At 40.8% G+C, this 26,978-nt stretch overlaps 1 protein-coding gene across 4 annotated transcripts in view; it reads left to right on the forward strand.

The window, feature by feature from the left end:
- The window catches only part of Armh3 (armadillo like helical domain containing 3), a 164,297-nt gene that overhangs the window by 67,156 nt on the left and 70,163 nt on the right, over nucleotides 1-26,978 (forward strand). For 3 of the 4 annotated variants that reach the window (XM_010626395.3, XM_010626396.3, XM_010626397.3), the window contains 3 exons: nucleotides 2,986-3,068; nucleotides 4,034-4,160; nucleotides 10,801-10,876. In XM_010626395.3, coding sequence (XP_010624697.1) covers nucleotides 2,986-3,068; nucleotides 4,034-4,160; nucleotides 10,801-10,876 — 286 coding nt within the window. Of the gene's footprint in view, nucleotides 1-2,985; nucleotides 3,069-4,033; nucleotides 4,161-10,800; nucleotides 10,877-22,570; nucleotides 23,034-26,978 lie in introns of those variants that run through there. The other variant, XM_010626398.3, reaches the window with a different exon arrangement.

Genomic DNA, 26,978 nt, shown 5'->3' on the forward strand with positions numbered 1-26,978 from the left:
GAGATTGCATAGGTTTAGCAGTCATCTCCCTCACTAAGGATTCCAGGCAGAGAGGACATCTTCTCAGTAAATGTGGCTCAGACAAGTTGACCACAGATGCTCGCTGCCTGTGGTGGAGGGGGACTCTCATTTTTACCTGTCAGTTGAGCAGTGTGATAGAGAAATCACCATGTGGGAATAAATTTGGAACACTTAAGATGTCAGTTTTAGTCACATTTCTCATATTAATTGCTATGTAATTGACTTCTTTTTGCCATTTCTTATTTTAAAAGCCTTGTATGAACAGAAAGACGTGTTGGCTGGGAAGTGCTTTCTTTGAGTACACTGTCCTTGTCTGCTTTCTGCTGGGCAGGTGCTGGAGACTGGACTCGGGACCTTTGTGAGCCGAGTGCTCCATTCTTGGGCTACATCCCCAATCCTTAATCTGCTTTTTCAAAGACTTTAGATAAAGACCCAAAAGCACAACAACAAAATCAAAAATGGACAAATAGACAAGATTATATCAAGCTATGAAGCTTCTGCATAGCAAAGGAAGCAACAGAGTGCAGAGCCAAACTACAGAATTGGAAAACATTCCCAAGTTATTCATTTGAAGGGATTAATGTCTAGAATATGTAAAGGACTCAAAAAACTTAACAGCAAAATAATCCAATTGAACATGGGCAGGGCTGGAGTGTGTTCGGTGTTGGAGCACGGGGTTAACATGCATGGGGCCTTGGGTTCAGTCCCCAGCACAAAAAACAAACAAAAACAAAAGGCAAGTCATCCGAGTAGACACTTCTCAAAAGAAGAAATACAAATAGCCTGAAAATATATGAAAAGTACTTAGTATCACTAGCTATCAAGAAAATACAAATCAAAGGCTCAATGGGATGCCTTCTTACCCTATTAGAATGGTGATTATCAAAGGGTATAAAGTCTAACAGGAAAAAAAGGGAGAGAAAAATGTTATCGTAACCTAGCATGGTCATTGTATCTAAAACTACCTTGGTTTAATATAATTGTTTTATATATTTTGCCTGTTAGTCTGGTAATTAATTTGTATTTATGATAGTTGATAAAGACTTATGAAATAAGTAAATCTGGTACTGGCAAAAAAAGGGGGGGAGATTTTAAAGACTGGAGGGGAAGGCAAACAAAAGAATCGACATGTTGGGACTGGGGATTTAGCTTGGTGGCCCCTCTGCCTGCCTCGAAAACTCGAGTTTCTCAGTTCAATCCCCAGTACCAGGAAAAAAAAAAAAAATTGAGTTGTCTGATGTACATGTACAGTGTCAGTTCCCCACAATGAATGTAATCATGTGTACTATAAATGTACTAGTAAAATTTTCTTTAAAAAAAGACCACTCTGCCAGGCTCATGCCTATAATCCAAGCTACTTGGGATTAGGAGGTTGAGGTAGGAGGATCTCAAATCTGAGAATAGGCTGGGCAACTTAGTGAGACTCTGCCTTTTATTTTTTACTGCAAATTGCCGTAAAAAATAAAAGGAGCTTGGTATGTGTTGGGACACTAGAGGCCAGGCAGCCGAAGTGCTGACCCCAAGCCCCAGAATGCTGGTTCTCACCGAGTCCCGAAGGCGACGTGCTGGAGCCAAATCCCTTGACCTACAAACAACCCCCTAAACTCTGTGTTTGCTCTTGTTCCCGGTTTACACTCCCTTCTGGTCATAAACAAGATGTTGTCTTATCTTGATGTTATATTCTTAGCTTAAACAGTGTATATCTGCTTGTCGCTTCTTGTGACTGATTGTTTATCTTTCTCATGCCTCCTGGTGATTGAGATTATTGCCAGTCGCTGAGATCATGCTTGAGTGTGTGGCCTTAAAACTAATATATAACACCCGGCGTTAGAAATAAACTTTGCCGTTAGCCATCAGCTTTTGGTCATTCATTGTGTCCGCGGTCATCTTCCCGAGTCCCCTCCTCTAGAAGGAGACCTCAACAGGTGTGTAGTTCAGTGGTAGAGCGCCCCTGGGCTCAATTTCCAGTGCTAGGAAAAGAAAAACAAATGGAGAGGTGTGATCACAAATGCTGGAGAGGATGTGGAGAGAACAGAACTCTTTTCTTTTTTAGGTGCTGGGGATACAAAATCAAGGGCTTCACTCCTGCTAGCCAGAAGCATTACTGCTGAACCACATACCTAGTCCTGAATAGAGAACTCTGTGATTGTTTTGTGGTGCTGCAGGACTGTGGTACTTCCTTTGCTTTGAGGAAGGCTCCACTTAGAGCAGTGATGGTGAACCTTTTAGAAATTTCAATGATAGAAACGGCTCTCTGTGGCAGAGAATATGTCCTATGTCTAGATTATTTCACTTAACATACAGTCTTCCAGTTCCACCCATTTTACCGAAAATATTGGGGTTTCATTTTTATGGCTGAATAGTATTCCACTCAGTGTGTGTGTGTGTGTGTGTGTGTGTGTGTGTGTACACAGTTGAAAAAACCCATTCCTCCAACCAAGCTTGTTTCCATACCTTTATGCCTTGGCTACTGTGAATAGACTGCAGTTTGCAGTAACCTATTACGCATTTTATGAAGAACTAGGAGAAAGGCACTCAAAACCTACAAATGTAGAGATCATAAGGAGCTTGGCTGGTACACAGGTCTGTTATCCTGGCTCTTGGGAGAGTGAGGCCAAAGGCTCAAGAGTTCGAGGTTAGCCTGGGCTATGTAGCAAGGTCAAGTCTGGCCTGGTCTCCGTAGTGATGCCCTGTCTCAAATCCAGCCCTCCTTCCCCAAAACAGAAATATAAGGAGACAAAAATGCTAGTGGCCCAGCTACCCTGATTTGATTAATATACACTGTCTACATGTGTTAAAATAGTACAGTGTACCTCACAAATAAATGTAATAGTTATATTTTAATAAAAATGTACATAAAAGACTTTAGTAGCCCTAAGGGTTTCTGTAGAACTACTTTGCTTTCATGTAACTTAATTATGTTTTGAATAGTTTGTTAATATCCTTTTTCTTTTTCTTTTAAAGCCCTGATAAATTTGCTGAAGTTCCTTATGTCAAATGAAACTGTACTTTTGGCCAAGCACAACATTTTTACATTAACCCTTATGGTGAGTAACAAAACAAATATTTATTTTCTGAAGCCATATGCTAAGGCAGAAATGAACTGGTTTGAAACAGACTAGGTTTTAAAGAGAACCAGGCTATGTTTTCCTTATGGGTCAGAATCTTAGGTGCTGCTCCTCACTCTCATCTTTGTGGTGAACCTGGGACCCTTTGTCCTTCCAGAGAGATGATTTGGCTGGGTGTGTACAGGCAGAAGCTTGGCCCCAGCTGGAAGACCACTCTGCCTCAGTCCCATAACAAAGCCTCTTGAGGTATCTGTCAGAGGAGTGGCTCCATCTTGCCGCTTTCAGTTTCTGAGGGACATTACAGATGCCTGTTATCTGGCTGGTTGTTTTGGACAAAGGAAGCCGTGGTGCCTTTTGACTGTCTTCTTAGGGATACCCAGTTCAGGAATACTCAACATGTAGGAAAGGTCCTGATGAGCAGCATTTGTTGATTGTAGCACAGCTGGCTCTCAGCTGTCAGCATGGTGTTGATTGGTGTCACGCAGCATGGGGAGATGCACAGCACCACACCATCCTGTGGTGTTCCCTCCATGCAGGAGTAGTCTGGGGCATAGGTAACAGTAAGATAGAAAGTAATTAGAAAGTGATATGTTTTGAAAATTTATTACCTTCATTTTAATGTCATTTCTTTAATAGTTTATATGAGTGGACTTTTTTTGGTCTGTTATGTAACTGTTCTTTTTCTTTTTTGTTTTTTTTTTCTCATTGAGTTTATTGGTACATTTTAGGTATATAATACACTTACATTCATCATTGGGATCTTGTACCTTTACAAGACAGGTCTTAGTTATATGTGTGGATTTTTACCAATGGCTGTGTTTTGTAGCTGGCCTATGAAGTCCAATTCTTATAAGTCAGTTAGAGATGGCTGTAGCATATCACTGATGGTATTCTTTTGGTCTTAGTAGGCTAATGCCTGTTTGTGAACTGTTGCTTCTTTTTAGATTGTGAATCTGTTTAACATGTTTATCACATATGGTGACACATTCCTACCGACCCCCAGCAGCTATGATGAACTTTATTATGAGATTATTCGCATGCACCAGAGCTTTGACAACCTCTATTCCATGGGTAAGTGTTTTTCTTCTTACACTTCTCTCTCCATCCCGTCTGTTTTTTGACAGTCAGAGGAAAATACTACAAAAGTTTTTCTCTTGTTGGTTGATGCTGTTACTTAGCATAGAACTATAGTAGTCTCTTCTCAGGCAAATAAAGCATATGCAGGCCTTTTGCATATAGGAACTTAGGGGGGCTGGGGATTTAGCTCAGCGGTTCAGTGACCTGCCTTGCAAGCACAAGGACCCAAGTTCAATCCCCGGTACCCCCCGCAAAAAAAAGAGAGGGAGAAAGAGTTACAGAATAACAGTACTTTTAGGGCCGGGGATTTAGCTCAGTGGTTCTGCTGCCTGCCTTGCAAGCACAAGGACCTGAGTTCGATCCCCAGTACCCCCGCAAAAAAAACAAAAAAAAACACACAATTGGCATATAGGAACTTAGATTTATTTCTTCTTAGTGCAGAGCTGGTTAGCACCCTTTGTTGATGTGTGTGAAAGAGAGAGAACAGAGAGGCCTTTGGATTCAGCAAATGTCAATGAAAAGGGGGTGAAAGAGTAGGTAGGAACCGATAGTAACAATAGGAGAGCTTTGATCCCAAAGATGTGATAAAAAAGATTTTTTTTTTTTTTGGTTTTGTTTTTTGTTTTTTGTTTTTTTGAGACAGGGTCTCACTATGTAGTTGAGACTGCCCTGGAACTCACTATGTAGCCCAGGCTGGTCTTGAACTCACAGCAATCCTCCTGCCTCAGCCTCCCGAGTGCTGGGGTTATAGGCGTGCGCCCCCATGCCCAGCTAAGTACAGAATTTTTAAGGACTCTTAGTTTTCCTTTGTATTTTAGCATAATTTAAAAGAAGAAATGAACATTAGATAAAAACTTTTTGGTAATTAGCTCACTGAAAATTTTACTTTGCAACCATAGTGAGTGAGTATAAGTTATTTCTGAAAGAGGTCATAGTCCCTGCAAGTTTGAGAAAAGCACCTAGTGAGTCCTACTGGTTGTTTGTAATGTAAGAAAAGATTTTTTTTCCCCTGCTACTAGGGATGGAACCCAGGGCTTTTGCACTGAGCCACCTCCCCAGCCCCTTTTTAATTTTTTTATTTTGAGGCAGGTTCTGTCACTAAGTTGCTAAGTTGCCCAGCCTAGGCTTAAACTTGTGATCCTCCTGCCTCAGCCTCCCAGAGTGCTAGGATTGTAGGTGTGGACTATCCCCAGTTTGGAAGGATTTTTATAAATCACATAGGAAAAGGAAATCACTCAATATAACTTTTATTTTAAAATCTCTTTGTAGGCTTTATTGAGATACAGTTGACATATAATAAACTATTCGTGTTTAAAACATACAACTTTTGATAAGTTTTGCATATAAAAATGGTGAGAGTGATCAAGATAACAAACATGTCCATCACCTTCCAGAAGCATCCTTGTACCTCCCTTGAGTCCTTCTTTCGGGTCCTTCTTCCCATCTCCACCAGCCATGTCCCACCCTGGGCAGCCACTGCACTGCTTTCTGTCACTAGAGATTAGCTTGCTTTGTCTCTTTGGTTTGTTTGTTTGTTTTTTTTTTTTTTTGATAACCGGGGATTAAACTTGAGTCCTTGCTCTTGCAAGGCAGGCCACCAAACCGCTGAGCTAAATCGCCGGCCCTTGCTTTGTCTCTTATAATGTTAAGAGAATGTTCATAAAAACCTCAGCTTCTGGGCTGGAGATTTGGCTCAGTGGTTCTGTCGTCTGCCTCGCAAGTACAAGGACCCTACTTCGATCCCCGGTACCAAAAAAAAAAAACCCTGAGCTTCTGCTAGGGACTCCTGCATAATGAAAAAAAAAGAGGGAACTGGAACAGGTACCAAAAAAAAAGAATAAAAGGTTTGACTGAGGGTAAAATAAATGTTTCTAAGAGACTTTAGTGTTTGGAGTACTGGAGGAGAACTTTGATAGAACTGTTTATAACTTTGCTGCTACGATGCCTTAGATGGTGAGAGCAGGGCCTTGTATTAATAAGATGTTTTCAACTCAATATCAGAAAACTGATTTAAACTCTTAAGCAATAGGAGACTTAGTACACTTTAAAGAACTCTAAGGAAAGCCGGGCATGGTGGCGCACACCTGTAATCCCAGCACTTGGGAGGCTGAGGCAGGAGGATCTCTGTGAGTTCGAGACCAGCCTGGGTCACATAGTGAGTTCCAGGGCAGTCTCAACTACACAGTGAGACCCTGTCTCAAAAAAAAAAAGAACTCTAAGGAAGAACAATTCTAGAGTGACATCATCAGGTCTTTTCCTGTTTCTTCACTTTCTCATTCAGAATAACAGTTTTAGTATCAGGTCAGTTCTCCTCATAACAAGTTTCAATTGTCACATCAAACGCATTTTTCTTTTTAAAATATTTATTATTATTATTTTGTTTGTTTGCTTTTTGAAATGGGGTCTCCCTATCTGGCTAGAATGACTTTGAACTCACTATGAAGTCCAGGCTGGCTTTGAACTCACATGCCTCAGCCTCCTTAGTGCTGGGATTGCAGGTGTGTGCCACCACACCCAGCTCTCTCCCCTTTTTGCAGTAATAAGGATTGAGCCCAGAGCCTCCTCAATTAGCTGTATCCCCATCCACCCCTTTTTATTTTTGAGACACGGGTTCAGGTTGTTGAGTTTGTTTGTTTTGCTTCACTGGGGATTGAACCCAGGGTCTTTACACTTGAGTGACATCCTCAGTCCTTTTAGTTTTGAGACAGGGTCTCACTGGGTCACTAAGTTGCCTAGGGTTGGCTTGAACTTGTCAGCCTTCTGCCTCAGCTGCCCATGATGCTGCGATTGTAGGCAAGAACCACTATGCCTGGCTGAGAAAAACAGGTGTTTTTTTTTTTTGGTGAAGTTTTTTGAGTCATAATTTACATATACAATAAAATTCATCTTTTTGAATGTACAGTTCTGAGTTTTGACCTGTGAGTTTTATCATCCCCAAAATTCTTGTGCTCTTCTGAAGTTACCTCCTCTGCCCACCTCTAATTCCCAGCAACCACTGGTCTGTTTCTGTCGCTTGATTTTTCTTCTGCTTATGGGTCAAAGACATTGTGTTTTTTGGGGTGTGAATGCTGGATTTTTGTGATGTTCCTGTATATGAGGTTGAACATTGTTCTGACATGTGGTAATATTATGTGGAATCAGTTTGATCTTTTCTAGGTGCTCTTAAGGGTTGAGGGCAGGTCAAGAGCAACTTTTACTGTTGGCTACTATGGTCCCATTATAGCACAGTACCCATATGTAGCATCTCCCTGATACCCCAGGTCTTTCTACTCTTCTGGTGGAACATAAACTGTTTTCTTAGCAGAGCCCCTTGAGCTCCTCAGTTCCTCCTTTCTAGTGGTTCTTTGCCCTCAGCATTGGTAGTTTCCTTTGCTTTATGCATAGGTCAGTGCTCAGCAGGAGAAGGGAACCCCTCTGCAGATCCCTGGAGCTCTCAGCCTTCTCCCTGCCAGCCCCGGGCCCTGTTCCTTCTAGGTGCCTTGTACTCTACAAAGCTGATCTCTGTGTCTTCAACTTGGCCAGACATTTTGTTCAGATTCTTCCTCCCAGCCCTGCAGCCTCAAGACTCCTTCACTCAGTAAGCTAGGGTAACCATAGTTGCATCTTGAATTTTTTTCCCTTCTTCTGGGGATTACAGCACTAAACTGCTTGTTGTCCGTCTGGTAACCATTGTTTTATATTGTTTAAAAGAGGATGGTAAAGTGTGCTTTGTTAGCTCATCGTGGATGAAACAGGGAGATGTCTCCACACAGGTGAGGCACACCTGTGATGTTCCTGTGACATTTTACTGCAGTAAGTCTATGATACAGAAGGAACCTTCACAGAAGCTACTCTGAACCATATGTGATATGTTTTGAGCTGTTTATCATTTAAAAAAAAAGATAATTAGTAATACTAAAGAAAAGGCTTGAGTAAAAACTTTTAAGCCTTATAAACCCTCACTTGCTAGCGCTACCATTATTTTCATTGTTGTATTTTGGCCCAGAGGTATGCATAGTTCACATAGTTGTGATCATGATACACCCTTCTAGTTTGTTTTTGTAACCTGCATATTACACATTTTTGTACTTAAGTCTCTTTTAATGACTGCGTAGAATGTTATTTTGTGCACCATAATTTCATATATAAGTGATTGCTTTAGTTTAAGGCATATAGGGTATTTTGAAATAACTTTGTGTTTAAATTTGATAGTTTAGAAAAGAATCTAAAGAAACCAGTATTGGGACCAGGGATTTAGCTCAGTGGTGCCACTGCTAGCCTCAAAAGCACAAGGACCTGAGTTCAAGCCTCAGTACCAAAAAAAAAACAAACACCAATGTTGTTTCCAAAGGAAATGCATTGATGAGGTCATCTGGGTCCAGTTACTGAGGACAGAGCTGACAGGATGTTTTGGAGAAATGATCCATGAACCGATTGAAGAACCTCTCTGAAAACATGAGGAGAGGAAATTCAGACCAGTCCTATAAATATTTAGGTCCCTATCATTAGAGAACTAATGGTCTAGTAGAGGATCCAGTAAAAAACCAACGCATCTAAATAATTGATTTAAAAAAGACACGTCTGACCTGCTGAAATTGTTTTCTTTATTACATGAGTAAATTTGCATACACAGTCAGTAAGCCTGATTTTGTGCTGCAGAGCTCTAACTTGGAACCATCCTGCATCTCCTGCACTAGTCTTGTAAATTAGAAAAAGCAGCATTCTAATGGTTTGTTTTTACCAAGGCTTCCATCTTGTCTTCTCTGTCATAAAACCACATGTATTTATAAAACGGAGGCATTGCTAGAACAAACACAGATCTGCCAAATGAGTTTTGTTTCCTTGTCACAGCTGTGGGCCCTCCTCCTGATAGAAATGCTGCTGCTGCTGTGCTTACTTGGGAGTTGAGGGTCGGGAGCAGATGGCATTGGTACTCAGAGGTGAAGTTCCTGTGCAAACTGTCACTCATTTCTTTTCTTTCTTTTTCTTTTTTTTTTTTTTTTTTTTTTTTTTTTTTTTTTTTTTCCTGGTACTGGGGATCATGACCGTGCACTTGTGAGGCAGGCGTGGTGCCACTGAGCTAAATCCCTGGCCCATACATTTTTTAATGTTAGGCCCTGTTTCCTTCCTCTGGGAATAACTTGTTCATTCATTCATTCAGGAGGCATGCTATTAAAATTAACCTTAGTGGTGGACACTAGCCACAAGAGTACTGTGTATATTAACTCATTTAATTCTCACAGTGATCATGTCCTATAGGTATTGCTATTATTCTCCAGTACGTGGCAAGGGCTGCACCTGATCCCTGACAGCGGGCTTCAACGATCATGCTCTTTACTCACTTCTCTGCCTAAGTACAAGTTCTTGGGGTTCCCTCCAGGTTCAGATTACTGCTCTGTCACTTAGCACTTGAGCAAATGACTTCAGTCAATTGCTTGTGTTCTCTAAGACAAGTAGTTTTCTCATCTGTATGTTATGTTACATATAACCTGTGTCTAGTGCACCTATTACATACCTAGTAAATTCTCCACATAGTCACCTCTTATTAACTGGCCATTCATTAAAAACGTACACTTGAAGTGACCAGCAAGGACTTGCTTTTTTAAGGAGCACTTGTGCTTTATTTGGCTCTTTTCTAAATAACACAATTTTTCTTCAGTACTGGGGATTGGACCCAGGGCTTTCATATTGAGCTACATCCTCATCCCTTTTTGTATTTTATTTTGAGGGAGTCTTGTTAAGTCACTAAGTTGTCCTGCTGGACTTGAATTTTTATGATCCTCCTGCTTCAGCCTCCCAGAGGTAGGATCATGAGCATATACTTCCAGGACTTGTTGCATAGTTACTTTAATATGTGGCTCTGGAGATTGTAGCTCATGGAGGATGTATCCCTTTTTGTATTTTTATCATCTCTCCCCGTGGGTAAGTTTGGAAAAGAGATAGAATTTGGTCAGACAGAGAAAGGTTTTCCTGTTAATTCATTTTGCAGGTCACACAGTTAAGTCAGAGGAGCAATAACAGATCAGTCCTCGATTGAAACATGATCATTGTCTAACTGGAAAGGTTATTTGTCCTGTTTGTCTGAGTTCACCCCTTTAGGTGCAGAAAGATATATGCACAGCAGGAAGGGACATTGACTTAGCCATTCAGTTCCACTAATTTAGGCCTGTCCATGAGGGAAATGATAAATACAACACACAAGCCTCCCTCACATTCCTACCCTGTTGTAACTTTTAAATGAATGTTAAAAACTAAGTATTGGAACCCTACTAGCATGGTGTGGGCAAGAGCTGTTGGAAGGGCCCCAAGGCCAAATTACCTCCAAGTGAAGTATTTTGATAGAAAGTAAGAAATTAGAGAAAAAAATTCCCAGAGAAAATTATTGAATGAGTTTTATAAACCCTTATATTTTTCTTTAAGCTGAGGATGTTTTTAAATGAGATTGTTATGGCTGTTGTTTGGTTATTCTAATAGTACTATTCTCAGATGTGTCTTTATTCTTCATATTTGTGTTTTCTTTTTTGGGGGGACCAGGGATTGAACTTGGGACCTTGTCCTGTGAGGCAGGCAGTGGCACCACTGAGCTAAATCCCCAGCCCATATTTGTGTTTTCTGTGAGGATTTTGACAGATCTATATTCTTTCCTTCTGTACAGTCCTGAGGCTTTCTACCAATGCGGGCCAGTGGAAGGAAGCAGCTAGCAAGGTGACCCATGCATTGGTTAATATCAGGTAAGGAATGAAAATTTCTCTCTTTCGGAGTTTCATGGCTCATCCTTAGTTATACTGTACCTTTCCAAGTAGGATGCACTGAACAGCACTATTGTTTTAAGCCCTGATGTCTGTAGGAGTGGAAGAAATTGTTGTACTGGATCAAGAAAAGCAGGAATACACAGGGCTTTCATTTTGCCATATTAAAATAGCTCAGAGTGCTGGCTGTCCTGTGAATCTTCTACCAAGAGTTTTCAGGCATAATAGCTGCCAGCATATTTTCTGTGTATAAGCTATCAGAAGGCTTTTCTCTGAGGATTTCTTCTGCTGTTGGCAACTTTCATGTATGACTCATGGGAATTTAGAGCTCTGACATTTTTACTCATGGCCTTTTCTGTTTGTGGTAAACAAAAGCAGGTGGAGTCCATGGGCCTAAGCCATCATGGGTTACTTAGGAAAGATCTACAGTTACAGGCATCTCGTGTGTCAGCCATGGGGCTGGTCAGTCTTGAGGAAGCACTGCTAGTATACTCACTGCAGTGAGCTCTCAGGGAATCAGGAGGGGACTTCAGTACTGCGAAACCTAAGTATGACTTTCCTTTCATTTTTTGCTTCCTTTTTGTCTGTGATTTTCCATTTTCTCAACAGTTATTAAATTGGTTTTGTAAACAGTTGAAAAAATTAACATTGAGTAAAAGAGGCAAACCCAACAGATGGAGAATTTGATTTAGCTCCAGATGTAAGCTTTGCCAGACATTCTCGTAACAGTGATGTACATTTACAACTTGGTATAGATTCGAATGTGTAAAAGAGCTGGGATGTGATGTGTGTTTCTGTAGGTATTTTTTTCCCGTTTCTTTCTCTTCCTTTTAAAGGCAAAATTTCCTGCCTCGGCAGTGATTTACTGCAGTGTTTGGCACATGTGGGAACAAGAGGCAAAGTGTGAAATGTGTGTGTTGGGAGGGCTGGGGTGAAGGAGCATGGAGTGAGATGTGCTAACAAGATTGTTGTGAAGGCTGGCCCACCTTGCCTGTCCCCGGAGACATTTTGTAGCAAACACAATTTTATGAATTTCACAAATAAATGCCTATCTGTGCACAGCAAATAATCCAGATACTGTGGTGAGGCTTTATGATAAGTGAATTTCTGCAAGAATTGAGAATTACAAACTCTTTTGCTGCAAAATATCTCTTTGTGACCCAAGGGCAGAATGACAAATGTAGGTGTTTGAAGGAGCGCAGGTTCTAGGCTGGAGCATGAAGTGCGTGTGGGTGTCATTTCTGCCGTGTTTATTTATTCATGTATTTACGGAGACACTGCTCGCGGCTCCTGTTCAGCTGGGGCCTGTTTCTTGACCACATCCCTCTGTGCCTGCTTTATCTCTTCCTTTGATACTCTTCCTTTAAGTGGCTTCTGGCTTGGATGCTGTCCTCACTCTTCCCAAGGGCCAACAAGCACCTGATTTGAGCTTTTGGCCTTTCTCTTCTCTGAGTAACCAAGAAAGAACTGGGCTTAGCCTTGGAAAGATGCCTGTAATGTGGACCTCTTCCTTCTCTCTGAAAGCCTTCTGTCAAGCTTTTACTTTCATTTTCATTTCTCAAACTTCTCTGATGAGCTTGCTACAGAGAGTAACCCATCATTTTCACTTTTGTTAATGAATTAGAGTGTATGCCCAAAGTAGAAGAGACCAGTTCTGTTTTCTCAGTTACTGGAAAACTGTGTTTGCATCTTACCACACTAAGTCCAGATCAGGAAAGAATACTGGTGATGTTAAAGCACAGAAGTTTACCTTTTGTTCCTTTCTGACATCTTTTAACTTACACAGTGCCAGACTTTATGCTGCTTTGTCATATTCTACTTTTAATCTTCAAACACTATACAGTGTATTATGCTTGATTTTTTTTCTTTTACTTCTTAAAATAGGCTTTTTACCCCCAAGGGAATTGAATCTTTTTTTTTTTTTTTTCCAGTACAGGGGATCAAACTTGGGAAACTGAATTTTAAAGATACAGTGAATTAGCCGGGTGTGGTGATGTATGCCTGTAATCCCAGCACTCAGGAGGCTGAGGCAGGAGGATCTCTGTGGCAAGAGGATCGCTGTGAGTTCGAGACCAGCCTGGGCTACATAGTGAGTTCCAGGTCATTCTCAACTACATAGTGAGACCCTGTCTCAAAAAACAAACAACAACAACAAAAGATACACTGAATTCAGGAGGATCCCACAACTGTGTGGCAAAGCCCAGAGCTCTTTCTCTGTACCATGGTTCCTCCTTCAGTAGGTTACAGCAAAGGCTACCCCACTGGTTAGCAAAAAGATTGGCATGATGTACTGAGAGAAGCGCAAATCTGAGTTAAAAAAGATTTTAAATTTTTGTCTCTACCATTTCATTATGTGATCTTGAGCAAATTGCTCAGCTCTTCTGGATCTCTTTCTCCCATCTATAAAATGAGATTAATGGTGATAAATATTCACAGGTTAGCTGTTATAAAAGCATTCAATATAATATATAGCAAAGGTCTTATTAAGATATAAAGTTCTGGTCATTTCACTTAGCGTAATGTCTTCAAGGTTCATTCATCTTGTAGCATATATCAGAATTCCCTTCCTTCCTGGGGAATGTGGCACACACTTGTAATCCACAAGCTTTGGGGGCTGTGGCAGGAGGACTACAAGTTCAATTTTCACATGGGCAACTTAGTGAGACCCTGTTTGAATGAATGAATAAATAAATAAACGCTAGGGATGTAACTCAGTGTGAAGTCCCTGGGTTAAGTCCCTAGTACTGGCCAAACAAAAAAAAATTGCCTTCGTATTAAGCTGCATCCTGTAATTTTATATATACACCACATTTTGTTTATCTTTTCATCTGCCAGGAGACAGTTGAGTTGCTTCTACATGGGCTCCTGAGATTTTTATTTTTTTTGAGACAGGGTCTAAGTTTAAGTTGCTCAGACTGAGCTGAACTAGAATCTTCTTGCAATGCTTTGTCTACTTTCACTTCTTTCAGGCATGTACCCAGAGGGGGAGTTTCTGGGTCATATGGTAATTCTGGTTTTAATTTTTTGAAGAATTGCCATACTTTTTTAGGTTTAGCATTTTGAGCTTTCCTTTGCCTTTCCGAAGCTCTTCTTCATTTTTCCCTTCTGTTAAAAGTTGTTACTTTGACCTGAAAGGATGCTGTACTTTTCCTCACAGGTGGGCCTTGGTGGTGTTGGATGAGGCCAGTCAGGAATGTCAGGGTTTTCTTAACAGAGGATGGCAAGTGGATGTCTGAGCAGTCTGCACTTTGTGAGCCCTGCAATGAGTGTAGCTGTGTGACCATTTGCCTTTCTTTAAAAGCTTGCATTGTAGATCTATAACATGTACTAACTCTGGGTTCCAGAAAATAGGAGCCCATCCCTGGAAATCTGACCTTGGCATCTCCCATGGATGCTGTGGGATATTTAGCTATTGTTGACCAAGTTGATTATCAAGGAGAGAATATGTAAAGCCTTAGGAAAATTGTGATATTGTGCATAGCTTATTTCTGCAGTTTATAAAGGTTGTTTATGCTATCCCCATACCTGGAAAGGATTTCTAAGTCAAAGGGACCAAGTACTTTTCACCTCTCTTTATGGTATATTCTCTGACAGCCACTGGAAGGGACTGAGGCACAGGTGAAACTTCCAGACATGCGGCATTTGGGAGGCCTCCCTGGCTGGTCTGCTGGTGAGCAGCAGCTCTGTCTTGAGGGTCAGCTAGGAAGCAGTGCATCAGATGACCACCTGCAGGTGCCTCCTCAGCAGGGGAAGGACGAGAAGGCTGCAGATCTCCCTGTTCTTTGGAATTCAGGTCCTGACAGTGGAAATTAAAAGTATTTACATGTGCTACAGGCTTAAATTGTTCAAGTGTCAGTCTCTCTGCTTTTCATTTGTATTTCATGGCTTAGTCATGCTAGTTCTTTAATTGTCAAAGTTATTTGTGTTTAAACAATTTCCTTCTCTCCCTGTGTGATCCTTTTGTGAGATTTTAAAATGCACATGCTTAGAAACTATTTTTATTGGAATACCTGATGTCGTTAGCAAGCAGCCTATTTTTTCCTCAGCATAGGAGAGTTGTTCTAGTTTTTTGCTATAAGAAAAATAAGATATACTCTTACCTTTAAGGTTCCAATTTTTTTGGTATAATAGTTGGTTTAGCTACCTCCATAGATCTAATCCACAAAGGAAGAAAACTTTGAGAGTTCATTGCAGGGCTGGAAGGGAGACAGTGGGAAACTTTGCTAGATAACGTTCATGGTAAACATTTCCTGCTATCAGTTAGCAGGCTAGCCTAGTGAGGTCTTGTGCTTTAGGAAAATATCTGATTATTAACCTAATTAGTCAAAAATAATGTTAGACTAAAATCTGACCTTCATCTAACTAGATGACTTTCAAGGTAAGTAATTTGAGGCTCTTAAAGAATCTTTCCAAGTTAATACCTTAATGCTTTTCACTTAATGAGCATTTTATTAGCACCAATTTCAAAATCCTATTCTCTGACTGCTCATGGAAAGAAATAGTAGCCGAATCACTACAAATAGGTTTTTCTCCTGATCTTTAATTTTCTTAAAGTGGATAAAGTTTTAACTCTATGATAATGTACTCTTCCCTTTATTTGGAATTTTTTAGGGTGAAATTTAGTTTTTCATTCAGAATGACTTTTTAGATATTTCTGTGGTTACAAGCTTGTGGTTGGGAATGATAATTTAGTGTGTTTCTGTTTAAGTCTCTTAATAGCTCATGTAGCGAGTTTGCTTCCAGTCTCCGTTTACTCCATGGCCTTTTGGTTCAAATGCTCAGGTGGTCCTAAGCACTCTTTCTGCTACTTTTAAGTTATTTCTCTCCACCCTAAAAAAGCAAGCAAGCAAGCTAGCTATAAGTGTACACTGTGCGGAGGCTAAAGAACAAAAATAGCTTTCTGCATATTTTGAGCTTTCTAGATAAGTGAGTCCATTGAGCATAACACCCTTCAAAACAGGCATATATTGGATTTTGAATGTCACAGAAAAGAAGCCTTCAGATAGTAATCACTGTTGATGACAACAGAATTAGGGTTGGGAAAGGGAATGTGGAGTCTTATTTGGCCAAGGTCTCCCCCACTTCCCTTATCTACGTACCTGCTTGGACTATATTTGCCTCATAGCCACTCTTAATCCTATCAAAATGAGTATGGATGAATGGGGAGGGGGAGAACTTTGATGCCCACGCACTTCAGCAGAAGGATGTAACTTAGTCTAGTGAGATGTAAATATGGACCAAGTAATCTTTTTCCTGTGGTACTACTTGTGGTTGAACAACCCATGGCCTTAGCATTGATCTACATCTTCAGTTGTATTTGTTTATGTCTATGCCAGGGATGAAGCCCAGGACCTTGAACGTGCTAGGCAAGTGTGGTGCCACTGAGACACGTCTCTATCTTATTTATCTTTGAGACAGGGTTTTGCTAAGTCACTAAGTTTGCCCATTCTGGGACTTGAACTTGTGATCCTTCTCCCTCAGCCTTCCGGAGTGCTAGGATTACAGCCTACATTAAACTGAAGTGATTAAAGACAGAGCAAAGGCATTAAGCTGATTGACTACCCTTGTATACCCTTGAACATAACCTAGTTATCTGCATTGTTAAGGTGGATGGTAGACTTAGATTACTGCTTGCCTTAGAGTTTATCAGTAGGACTCTTCTTTCATTAGATCCCACGGATCTACTGTTAGAGAGAATGAAAAGCACTGCATTTAGTGACTGGGAGTGTTACTTATTATCTAAAAGTCACTGTTCCCTCATCTCTCAACACTATAACTAGAAACAAAACTCAAGGGCCGAGTGCCATTTGGTTAACCATCTGTTTTGCCCTAGCTTGTCTTTGTGCTACAAAGGGAAGTTTTGCATTAGGTCATAGCTAGGCTTGGTAAGCTACACTACAGTGAAGAAGTCTTGGTTTAGGAGAGAGTCACATATTTGTAAGGAAATAGTAAGATTTGAGGATGCTATGATTTTAGGTGAGAGTGACTTTAGAATACAAAGTCCTATCCCCAGTACCAAAGAGAAAAAGAAAAAGAATACGAAGTCCCAAACCAGGTATTGTGGTACACACCTGTAATCCCAGCACTCAGGAAGCTGAGGCAGGAGGCTTGCTGCAAGTTTGAGGCCAAGTTGGGGTACATAGGGAGTTGAAGGCCAGCCTGAACTATATGTAAGAGCCTGTTTCAAAGAGAGGACGGGGGGGTTCTAGACTCAGGTTATTATTGAATTTGAGTCCCATTTTGACCACTGACTTTGAGCATGTTATCAAACCACCCTTTGCTTACATTTTTCAGCAACAAAGTGAGAAGAACAGTGGACTTGGGTCATTATTGAGATTAAGTAGTAATATGTGTAAAGCGCCTAAATTAGTGCCTGGCACATAGTCAGTGCTATGTAAGTATTTATCATTGTTATCTTTTGAAAAAATTATCTTGGTTGTACAAGTCTGGGAGTGTTACTGGCCTCAGTTCTCATAGTTTTCCTGGGACTTACTTTAGACAAGCAAGCCCTTGCCATATCTGATTTTGCTCATTTCTTGTCCCCACTTTAATGTATCTAGTAGGGACTAGAGATGCAAAATTTTATTACTACAAGCTAACATCAGGGGCAATATGAGAACTTAGGCTATCAGCTTATGCCTTGGTGTCATTGGTGGGAGAATAGTTTGGGTAGGCCGAGTTTGTGTTCTCTGTCACTTCTAGTCCATTGAGGAGATGCTTGACCATGCAACCTTGGCTTTATTTTTTTCAAGTAATAAGTCTACCTTCTTCTTGTTATTGTGTTAAAAGAATGTATCCAAAATGAATATGCATGAAGCTGAAGGGATACTAACCAATCTGTTCTGTTTAGAAGAACTATAAGGCCCAGGGATTTAGCTCAGTGGTGCTGTTACCTGCCTCGCAAGTGCAAGGACCCAAGTTCAACCCCCGGTACCTCCTCGCCAAAAAAAGAACTATAGATTTTAAGGTTTTTCCTTATGTTTTAATTTAAAACATTTAACTGTGAATTTTGGTAGATGTCCTCTATGAAGTTGAGGAAGTTTCCTTCTGTTCCATTTTTTATTGTTTTTATCATGTAAGGTTGTTGGATTTTGTTGCTTGTCCATTTGTGTTTGTTTTGCAGAACTAGGGATTGAACCCAGGCCTTTGCATTGAGCCCTATCCATCTTAAAACTTTTTTTTTTTTTTTTTTGAGACAAGTGGGCTGGGGATTTTGCTTAGTGATGCCACTGCCTGCCTCACAAGCACAAGGTCCTGAGTTCAATCCCTGGTGCGAAAGGAAAGAAAAAAAACAAATTTTGAGACAAGTTCTTGCTAAGTTGTTAAGTTGCCAAGGCTGGGCTACAACTCAAGATCTTCTTGCCTCAGTTTCCCAGAATGCTGGGATTTTGGGCACACACCTCCACACCTGGCTGTCACACATCTTTTCTGCATCTGTTGAGATGATGATAGGGTTGTTTGTGCTGAAGAGTTCTACCACTGAGCTAAATCTTCAGTGTAGTTATATGGATTTTTTTCATACTCTATTGGTATAGTGTACTGTGGTACATAGATTGATTTTCAGATGCTAAATGAATCTTGCATTCCTGGGATAAATCTTATGTGATCATGGTGTAATTATTTTTGTGCGTCCTTAGATTCAGTTAGCTCATTTTTTTTTTAAGAATATATGCGTCAGGCCAGGGATATAGAGCTCAGCGGCACAGCACCTTCCTGTGATAAGCACAAGGTCCTGAGTTCGATGTTCGATTGCTGGTACCAAAAAAAAAAGAATCTCTGCACCCATATACAATATCTATAAACTGTAGAAATACGAGTTTGTACTTGTCTGTGGTATCTTTGATTTTGGTATCAGGACGATACTTGATATCATAGAATGAGATGGGATGAGTTCTTTCTTATTCTCTTTTTAGAAGAACTTGTGAAGGACTAGTATTCATTCTTCAAATGTTTGGTAGAAAGTAGTAGAGCCTGGCCCCTTTTTCAAAGGTAGGTTTGTTTTTTTTTTTTTCCCAGTCATCCTGTCTTTTTCTATATGTCTATTCAAATTATTTCTTGAAGCCAGTTTTTTTTTGTTTTTTGTTTTTTGTTTTTTTTTTTGGTCTTAGGGATCGAACTCAGGACCTTGTGCTTACAAGGCAAGCACTGTGCCGCTGAGCTAAATCCCTGGCCCTTGAGTCAGTTTTGATATTTGTGCCTTCCTAGGAATTTTTCATTTCATTTAAATTTCCCTAATTTATTGGTGTACAGTTATTCATAGTGTTACTTTGTAATCTATTTACATAAGTTACTAGTAATATTTCCTTTTTGGGTTTGTTTTTTTTTTGGTACCGGGGATCGAACTCAGGTCCTTGTGCTTGTAAGGCAGGCGGTGGAACCACTGAGCTAAGTCTCCAGCTCCTTTTTGATTTATGATTCTAGAATCAAGTCTCACTGTGTTGTATAGGTCAGTATTGAACTTCTCGACCCCAGTGATCCTCTTGACTCTGCCTCTCCAGTAACTGGAATTACAGGTGTGTGATACCACACCTGTCCCAGAGTTAAAGAGGTTTTCTTTTTCTTTTCTTTTCTTCTTCTTCATTTTTGTACCAGGGATTGAATTTAGGACCTTGTGAGTCCCATATTGATACTATCTTAAATTTCAGTGATATGCCGTAAAGAAACACTTGTCCTGTGTAGCTCTAAGTAACATACATAGCACTCCTTTCAGTAAACTTTATTATCATGCAAATAAAAGACTAAAAAGGAGGAAAAAATCCTTACATTTTCCAGAGAAAGTGAGGATTTATTAGACATGGGACTCTAGTTTTGTTTATTTTGTCATGTCTGGAGCTAGGACTGTATGATAGTAGGGAAAACCTGTAGGCAGGCTTTCTATAGGTACATTTCTTTGTGGGAGATTTTCCTCACTTATAGTTGTTAAACCCAGAATTTTAGATACTGCTCTCTATTCCTGGTTAGCTAATAGCCCACAGCTATTTCTTTTCTTGATCCTCAAGGTGAGAGCAGTCAGAGCTCATTGGCTCTTGATGCCTATGTGCTGAATTTTATAGCAAAGAAAAAGTACAGGAACCAGAGTACCAGGAGTAATGGTGAAATCCTTGGTTTGGACACAGTAGTTTGGTGTGGAATGGCTGAAGGAGCTGTTAGTGTGCTCTTTTCTGTCTGGAGTCAGCATTGGTTTGTGGAGGATAAATCTTGTATGCCTTGCCTATTGAATTTCATTTTCTTCCAGTGAGATAGGGGCATCACTGATGATGGCCTGTTTTTTTGTTTGTTTGTTTTGCTTTTTAATTTTGTTTTTGGTACCAGGGATCAAACTCGGGTCCTTGTGCTTGTAAGGCAGGTGGTGGAACCACTGAGCTAATTCCCGGCCCAGATGATGGCCTGTTTTTATTGGCTTAGGTGAGGTTTATTTCTGGAGCATTGCTCTTAGGAGAAAAAGACTCAACCTAGGGCTGGGGATTTTAGCTCAGTGGTTCCACTGCCAGCCTTGCAAGCGCAAGATCCAGAGTTCAATCCCTGGTACAAAAAAAAAAAAAGACTCAACCTTGAGCTCAACTTTTTATCCTGAATCAAACTATTGGACTGTGAAATAGAAGGATCTTGAGCCAAGTGTGTTGGCATACTGCCTGTAATCCCAGCGCTCTGGGAGACTGAGGCCAGAGATCACAGTTAAAAAAAAAAAAAAGGCTGGGATAAAACAAAAAACAACAAACAAAAAAGGAGCTAGAGGCTGGGAGGTGGTGGGATGTTGCAGTGGTGGGGCTTACCCTGGTTCATCTCTAGTACTGCCAGGAGTGAAGGAGAGAGGAAGGGAGAGGAGAAAAGAAAAGGAAAGGCATGTTGGAGTCGCTCTAGGTTTGATCCCCATTACTGCCACAAGGAAAGAGAGAGGAAGGAGGAGAAACAAGAGGCTCAAGAGGCCGAGGAAAAGAGGAGGAGAAAGAGGAGGAGGAGGAAGAAAGAGAAAAGAAAAGGTATGTCCTGAGCAGACAGTTGTAGATGAAATTGCTGAGAGCACTAGAGGAGAAATGAATGACTTGTGGTTTGCTCCAGAATTGTTAAGCTCTTGTGCCTGAGTGTGAGAATAAATGACTGCCACATGTCACAAAAAGCAGTGTCACTTCTCTGTCGTGCACCATGTGGATGCTAGAGATTGAACCCAGGCCTCATGCGTGCTAAGCACAAACTCTGCCATTGAGGTACACCCAGCCCCTTTCCTCTTTCTTCAGGTCCACAGCCTTGCGCTACTACTTATTTCTATAAGTATGCATTTATGTATCAAAGGCTTCTGGTTTGTACTTATCCTGTTAGTAATTGATAGGACTCCTGCTGGGCATGGTGGTCCATAATGCCTATAATCCCAGTACTCAGGAGGCAGAGGCAGGAGGATTGCTGTCAGTTTGAGCCAGCCTGGACTACATAGTGAATTCAAGGCCAGCCTGAACAGGATAGTGAGACCCTGTTTTAAAAAAAAAATTGATAGGACCCCTACCTGTAATTTTCTAATTTGGTAAATTAACTTTATACTTTTTCTTCTCTTTTTTTTTTTCTTGATAATGGGGAATTGAACTCAGAACCTTGTACTTGAGAGGTAGGCGATGGCACCACTGAGCTAAATCTCCACCTTAGTAAATTAACTTTAGATTTTAAACTTGCTTTAACTTTTTATGGATCTCTGAGGTGAGCTATCTGATGTGTGCCCTTTCCTAATGTCTGTAGATAATCGGAATTCTAGGGGAGAGGGAGGGCTATGAATGAGTAAGGCAGGCAGTGTCATGTGCTTGAGCAAGTTAGATTTGGGGTCTTTCTATAGAAGCCTGTGATTTGAGCAGCATTTTTATTCTTCCATTTCTGCCACCATTTCCTTACCTTTGCAGTTGTCCCTAAAGGCTAGAAATTGAGAACCAGAGAGAACAGCCAGAGTGACTTAGAACTGCTATTATGTCATAGTAGGGTCCTAGGGGTAGGTAGAGGCTGAATCCTGTAATTTCTGCACTTTTGCTCTTTCCCAAAACGGCTCGCCCAGCCTCTGGATTTCTAGAGATGGGCTGCTTTCATCAGCACGAAGATCCCTGGTCCTTCAGGGCTGTGTTGTCCCCTATTTATCATTGATTCCAAGATAAGAAAATAATTTTGTTTTTACTTGATATTTTCCCCCAAGAGGAACTCTTGCTAAGAAATGTAGACATTTTAGAATGGATTAGTTGATAAAATGCTGGCTTTTAATTATGACTTGCAAAAAGTCTAGTCTTGGGATAGGAATGTAGCTCCGTGGTAGAGTACTTGTCTGCTATGGGCACAGCCCTGGGTTCTATCCCCAGCACTGAAAGGGAAAAAAAAAAAGAATAAAACATCTAGCCACAAATGCGTTCTCATTTCTTTGCCCTTTCTGCCTGTTATGTTTTCTTTTTCAGTGCCCCGCAAAGTCTCATGAGGGTGAGGTGGGTCTTTCTCAGAGGTAGCTGAATCTGGAATGTGATGCTGGGATTAAGGGCTTGTGATTACTAAACTGCTACAAATGAGATAGTGGTTTAGTGCCACCCTCATCCCAGTAGTGTGGATGGGATAAAAGGCAGAAAGTCACAGTGAATCTCTCTTGTTACCTCTGCTGCCTGTGTGTGCTGTGTCATTTCTGCTCTGCCATGCTTTTTTGCCATCCCTGCCTTGCAGTTAGCTGACTGGGCTGAAGCCTCATACAAACTGTGAGCCAGATAAGACGCCTTCCCCTCTAACTGTGGATGTCAGGTATTTTCCTCAGCAGTGAGAAAGGTAACTAGCACACTACCCTATATCTGGGCTAGTAACGCAGCCCCACAAAATTGTAAATGTTTAATAATATGTGATTTTTAATGATTTTTTTTTCATGATTCAATTGCTTAGTGCTCAAGTGTAGACTCTATTGCCAGCAGCAGATCATGGTCTGGGGAGGGCTTAGTGCATGGCTGGCTCTGCCTCCTGCACTGCCACACACACGGTCAGTAGAGTGCACACACACATGTCAGGTAGCACAAGCCACTTGTGGGGGTTGGCGAGTACAATGCTGTGATTACCGATGACAACATTTCAACCTACCTACATGTGCGAGGGCCTGGGAAGGCAGGTGTTTGTCATTATTAAGCAGACTTGTAAATTTCCTTGTTTAGTTACTGAACTTGGGGCTTGTTATGTTAATTCATAAAATAAGTTAAAAGGTAAAAGAAGCTTTGTTACTTAAATACAAAGCCTGTTTTAAACTGTGAATGTTTGTTTATTTTATTCCTGTTTTCCCTCACCATATACTTTTCTTAAAAGTCAGGCTGGACCTCTGGTCATTCCAGCTTTGAGCAGTTGATTATTGGGCTGGTAATGAGAAGAAGAATCCATCACTGTTGGCTGGAACTGTCCGGCCTGTCAGCAAATCCAGCAGACCTGTCTTCAGCAGATACAGCTTTAGGTGTCACTGGACTATGATGAATGATACGAGACCTATCCACAGGAGCTTATCACTAGATTCTCAGGTCTACACTAGAATGACTCTGGAATCAGACCTCTTTTCCATGGACTCTCACCTAGTTTTCTAAATGATGAGAATCTTTTCCTTGTGTTGGAACTTACCGCTTTAGAACAGGAACCTGTTGATTCTGTTTCTATCTTGAGATTCAACACCAAAAAGTTTATTGTCATCTAAATGTTAACTTTTCCAGAGGGCTAACATACATAGTATCACCTGCTTTATTTTGTGGTACTGGGGATTGAACCCAGAGCCTTCATAATGAGCTATATCTGCAGCCTTTTTTATATCTCATTTTGTGACAATGTCTTGCTAAGTTCCTCAGGTAGGCCTTGAACTTGTGATATTCTGCCCACAGAGTGCTGGGATCACAGGTGTGTACCACCATGCCTGGCTAGTACTGCCTTTTTATAGGTAAAAAATAAACTTTCTTCCTTAATTATTCCAAAATGACTTGATTTAAGGATCTCTGGCATGCTACGATTGCCCTTTGGATCCCTCCACCACCTTTTGGTGATGGAAATTGATCCTAGGGCCTAATGAGAGCTAGGCAAGTGCTCTGCCACTGAACTACCCAGTTCTTTGGATACATTTTAACTTCTTAATTTACCTCTAAAATATAGTGTTAGGATATACTGAATAGATACTGTATTCAATCAAATGTTTCTTGGGGTGGATGACACCTGGAGGCGCTTTCAGATATGGCTGAGATTATAAGACTGCTAGTTCCTGTAAACTTTTATTTGCCACCATTAACTGCATTAGGTGATCTGTTAGCTGAATTACAGTGTTCATTCATAGCAAACCTGGCGCCCATTAAAACTTCAGATCTGCTTAAAGTGACCTATTTTCCTGTCCTCTGTTTGTTCAGTTGGTAGTAATATTTTGCTTTGTTTGTTTTGATTTGTATTTCATTTTAACATCTACTGCTTATAGAAAAGTAATGCAAGCCAGACGTGGTGGCACACGCCTGCGATCCCAGCACTTGGGAGGCTGAGACAGGAGAATCGCTGTGAGTTCAAGACCGGCCTTGGCTACATAGTTCCAGGTCAGTTTCAACTATATAGTGAGACCCTGTCTCAAACAAACAAAAAAACAAAAAGTAATGCAGAAAAGTGCAAAGAGCAAACTAAAGCAAAGCCATCTAAAATATTACCCTTTTAAATAGTTACTGTTTTGATAAATCTCTGATAACTACAGTGGATTTTTTTTTCTTTTAAAACTACCCTATATGGGCCAGAGATTTAGCTCAGCGGTTCAGTGGCCTACCTCGCAAGTGCCACGACCCGAGTTCGATCCTTGGTACCACACACACACAAAAAAAAATCTACCCTATATTCTTGCTTTAGCCTTATTAAATGTATCTTTTTGGTTTCAACCCATCACTTTAGCTTATCAGAGTGTTTTTTTTAATTCTGATGATGTCACTGTCAGTTATCTTCTGTAGCTTTGTATCATCAGCACATTTGGTAAATATGCCTTCTAAATCTTTATCCAGATGCTTTGATCTTTTCCTGACTGTCACTGATTTGGTAGATGATTTAGGGCTAATCTTTTCCCTCCTGAGTTTTGGCTTGCTGCTGTTATATAATGTAGTTTTGAAGACTGAAAAAATCCCTTAAGAATTGTTATGGCTCATGTCTCGATGTCTCCCCAAAGCTTCATGTGCTCACAGGTGGGGCTTTTTGATGGTGGCCGGATCTGTAGTCCATGATACTGGGATCAAGAGTGTGTGATTATTAAATCAGTCCACTGATTGGTCTGGCATAGTTCTAGGTAGGGGTGAGGGTGTCCAGTCCTGTGTATAAGTGCTTCTCGGTCATTGAGCCTGGATAAAATATAAGGGACAGAAAGAGGGCTAGGCTTGTCACTTGCTTACTGCTTGCTGCCTTCTGCCTGCCCTGCTTTGGCATGGAGTATTCCTCCTCTGTGATGCCCTTCTGGCAGGCCACCCTGCCTTGGAGCCAGACAATTCAGAACTGAAACCTCCACAAACTGTGAGCCAAATAAACCTGCCCTCCTTTAACTTGTGGGTGTCAGGTATTTTGTCTCAGCAACAAGAAAATTAACTAACAAGAATCAACTGCATGGGCTGGGGATATAGCTCAGTTGCACAGCGCCTGCCTGGCAAGTGCAAGGTCCTGAGTTTGATTCCTGGTACTAGGAGGGGTGTGGGGGGGACTGAAAAGCTCTCTGTGAAGAATGAATTTGTGAAGAAAAAATTGTGGGTGTGGAATCATCAGCCAGGGCCAGACTAGAAAAATAAGATCCTTTTATAGAAAAGCCAGGGATAACAACCTCCATGATGCGGTTCAGATTTCCCTCCAGCCTCCTACTTGTTCAAACACCCAGGAGAGAGATTTACCAGTTGAAGAACTTAAAAAAAAAAAATCAGAGCGAGCATTAGTTCTTATATTAAAAAATGAGAGAGAACATACAGATAAAGGGCCCTGAAAAGCTTTGGAGTGAGGTGGGTGGGAGAACTTAACTGAGAAGGAAGATGTTTTCTCTATTAGTAGTAAGTTTAGTGTTCACAGTGAAGGCTCTTCTGAGTAGGGTCCTTGGGGATGGAGAAGTGTGAAACTCTGCAGCCTGCTAGTTTCCCACTAAACAATCCCTGCTCTGTGTGCTGCATTTCTCCTGGCCTTTTAAAGCAGGTATGTCATAATCTGAAACTGGAACTGAGGAGGGGTTTTAAGCAGGCAGTTAATGACATGGTATACATTTTTAGCTCTAGTAGATTGATTGTTAAATGAATTGCATCTGCATTTTAATGTGATCAGCCTAATTATAAATATGGTGTTACACTATAGAAAATAATAATAAACAGAATTATGCACTCAGTGATCAAACTTCAGGAATTTCTAACTCTGAGGAAAGATTTTCTCCTTAAACTGTCTCTTGCTGTTCTTTCTGTGTAGATTTTGATTAATTGTGCCTCGATTATACATTTCTCTCTGGAGTTCATATTGTGCATGCTCTAGCAAAGTGGGCTCTTGTAAGGAATTTAATGAGATTTTTTTGGTTCTAATTGGTTTCTATATAATTTCTTTTAAGACCAATAGCATGTGAGTGGGATGTTAAATACAAGGTGTGCTAATGCATTTTCACTATTGATGCACCAAAGAATATTCATTTCTCTGATTTAGCACCATTTTCATATGAGGAGCAACCTGTTTCCAGGAAGATCCCAGAGGCAGCTGATCCCTCCCACTCACAGCAAATGTAGCCTCTGGGGATGGAGTCACTTGGGGTAGGAGAGGCCCAAGATTTCCAAAATTTGACTATACGTTGTCTTTGTATTCTTTGTTTTTTGGTTTTTTTGTTTTTGTTTTTGTTTTTGTTTTTGTACCAGGGATGGAACTTAGGACCTTGTGCTTACAAGGCATGTGCATTACCATTGAGCTAAATCCCCAGCAGGAGATTAATAAACATTTGTAAAAAGCTTGTTCGTAGCGGGGCGCATGCCTGTAATCCCAGCATTCAGGAGGCTGAGGTAGGAGGATCTCTGTGAGTTGAGACCAGCCTGGGCTACATAGTGAGTTCCAGGTCAGTCTCAACTACCTAGTGAGACCCTATCTCAAAAAA

The sequence above is a fragment of the Fukomys damarensis genome, unplaced genomic scaffold (assembly GCF_012274545.1).
Source record: "Fukomys damarensis isolate Sample0158 unplaced genomic scaffold, DMR_v1.0_HiC HiC_scaffold_8, whole genome shotgun sequence".
Classification (NCBI taxonomy): Eukaryota; Metazoa; Chordata; class Mammalia; order Rodentia; family Bathyergidae; genus Fukomys; species Fukomys damarensis.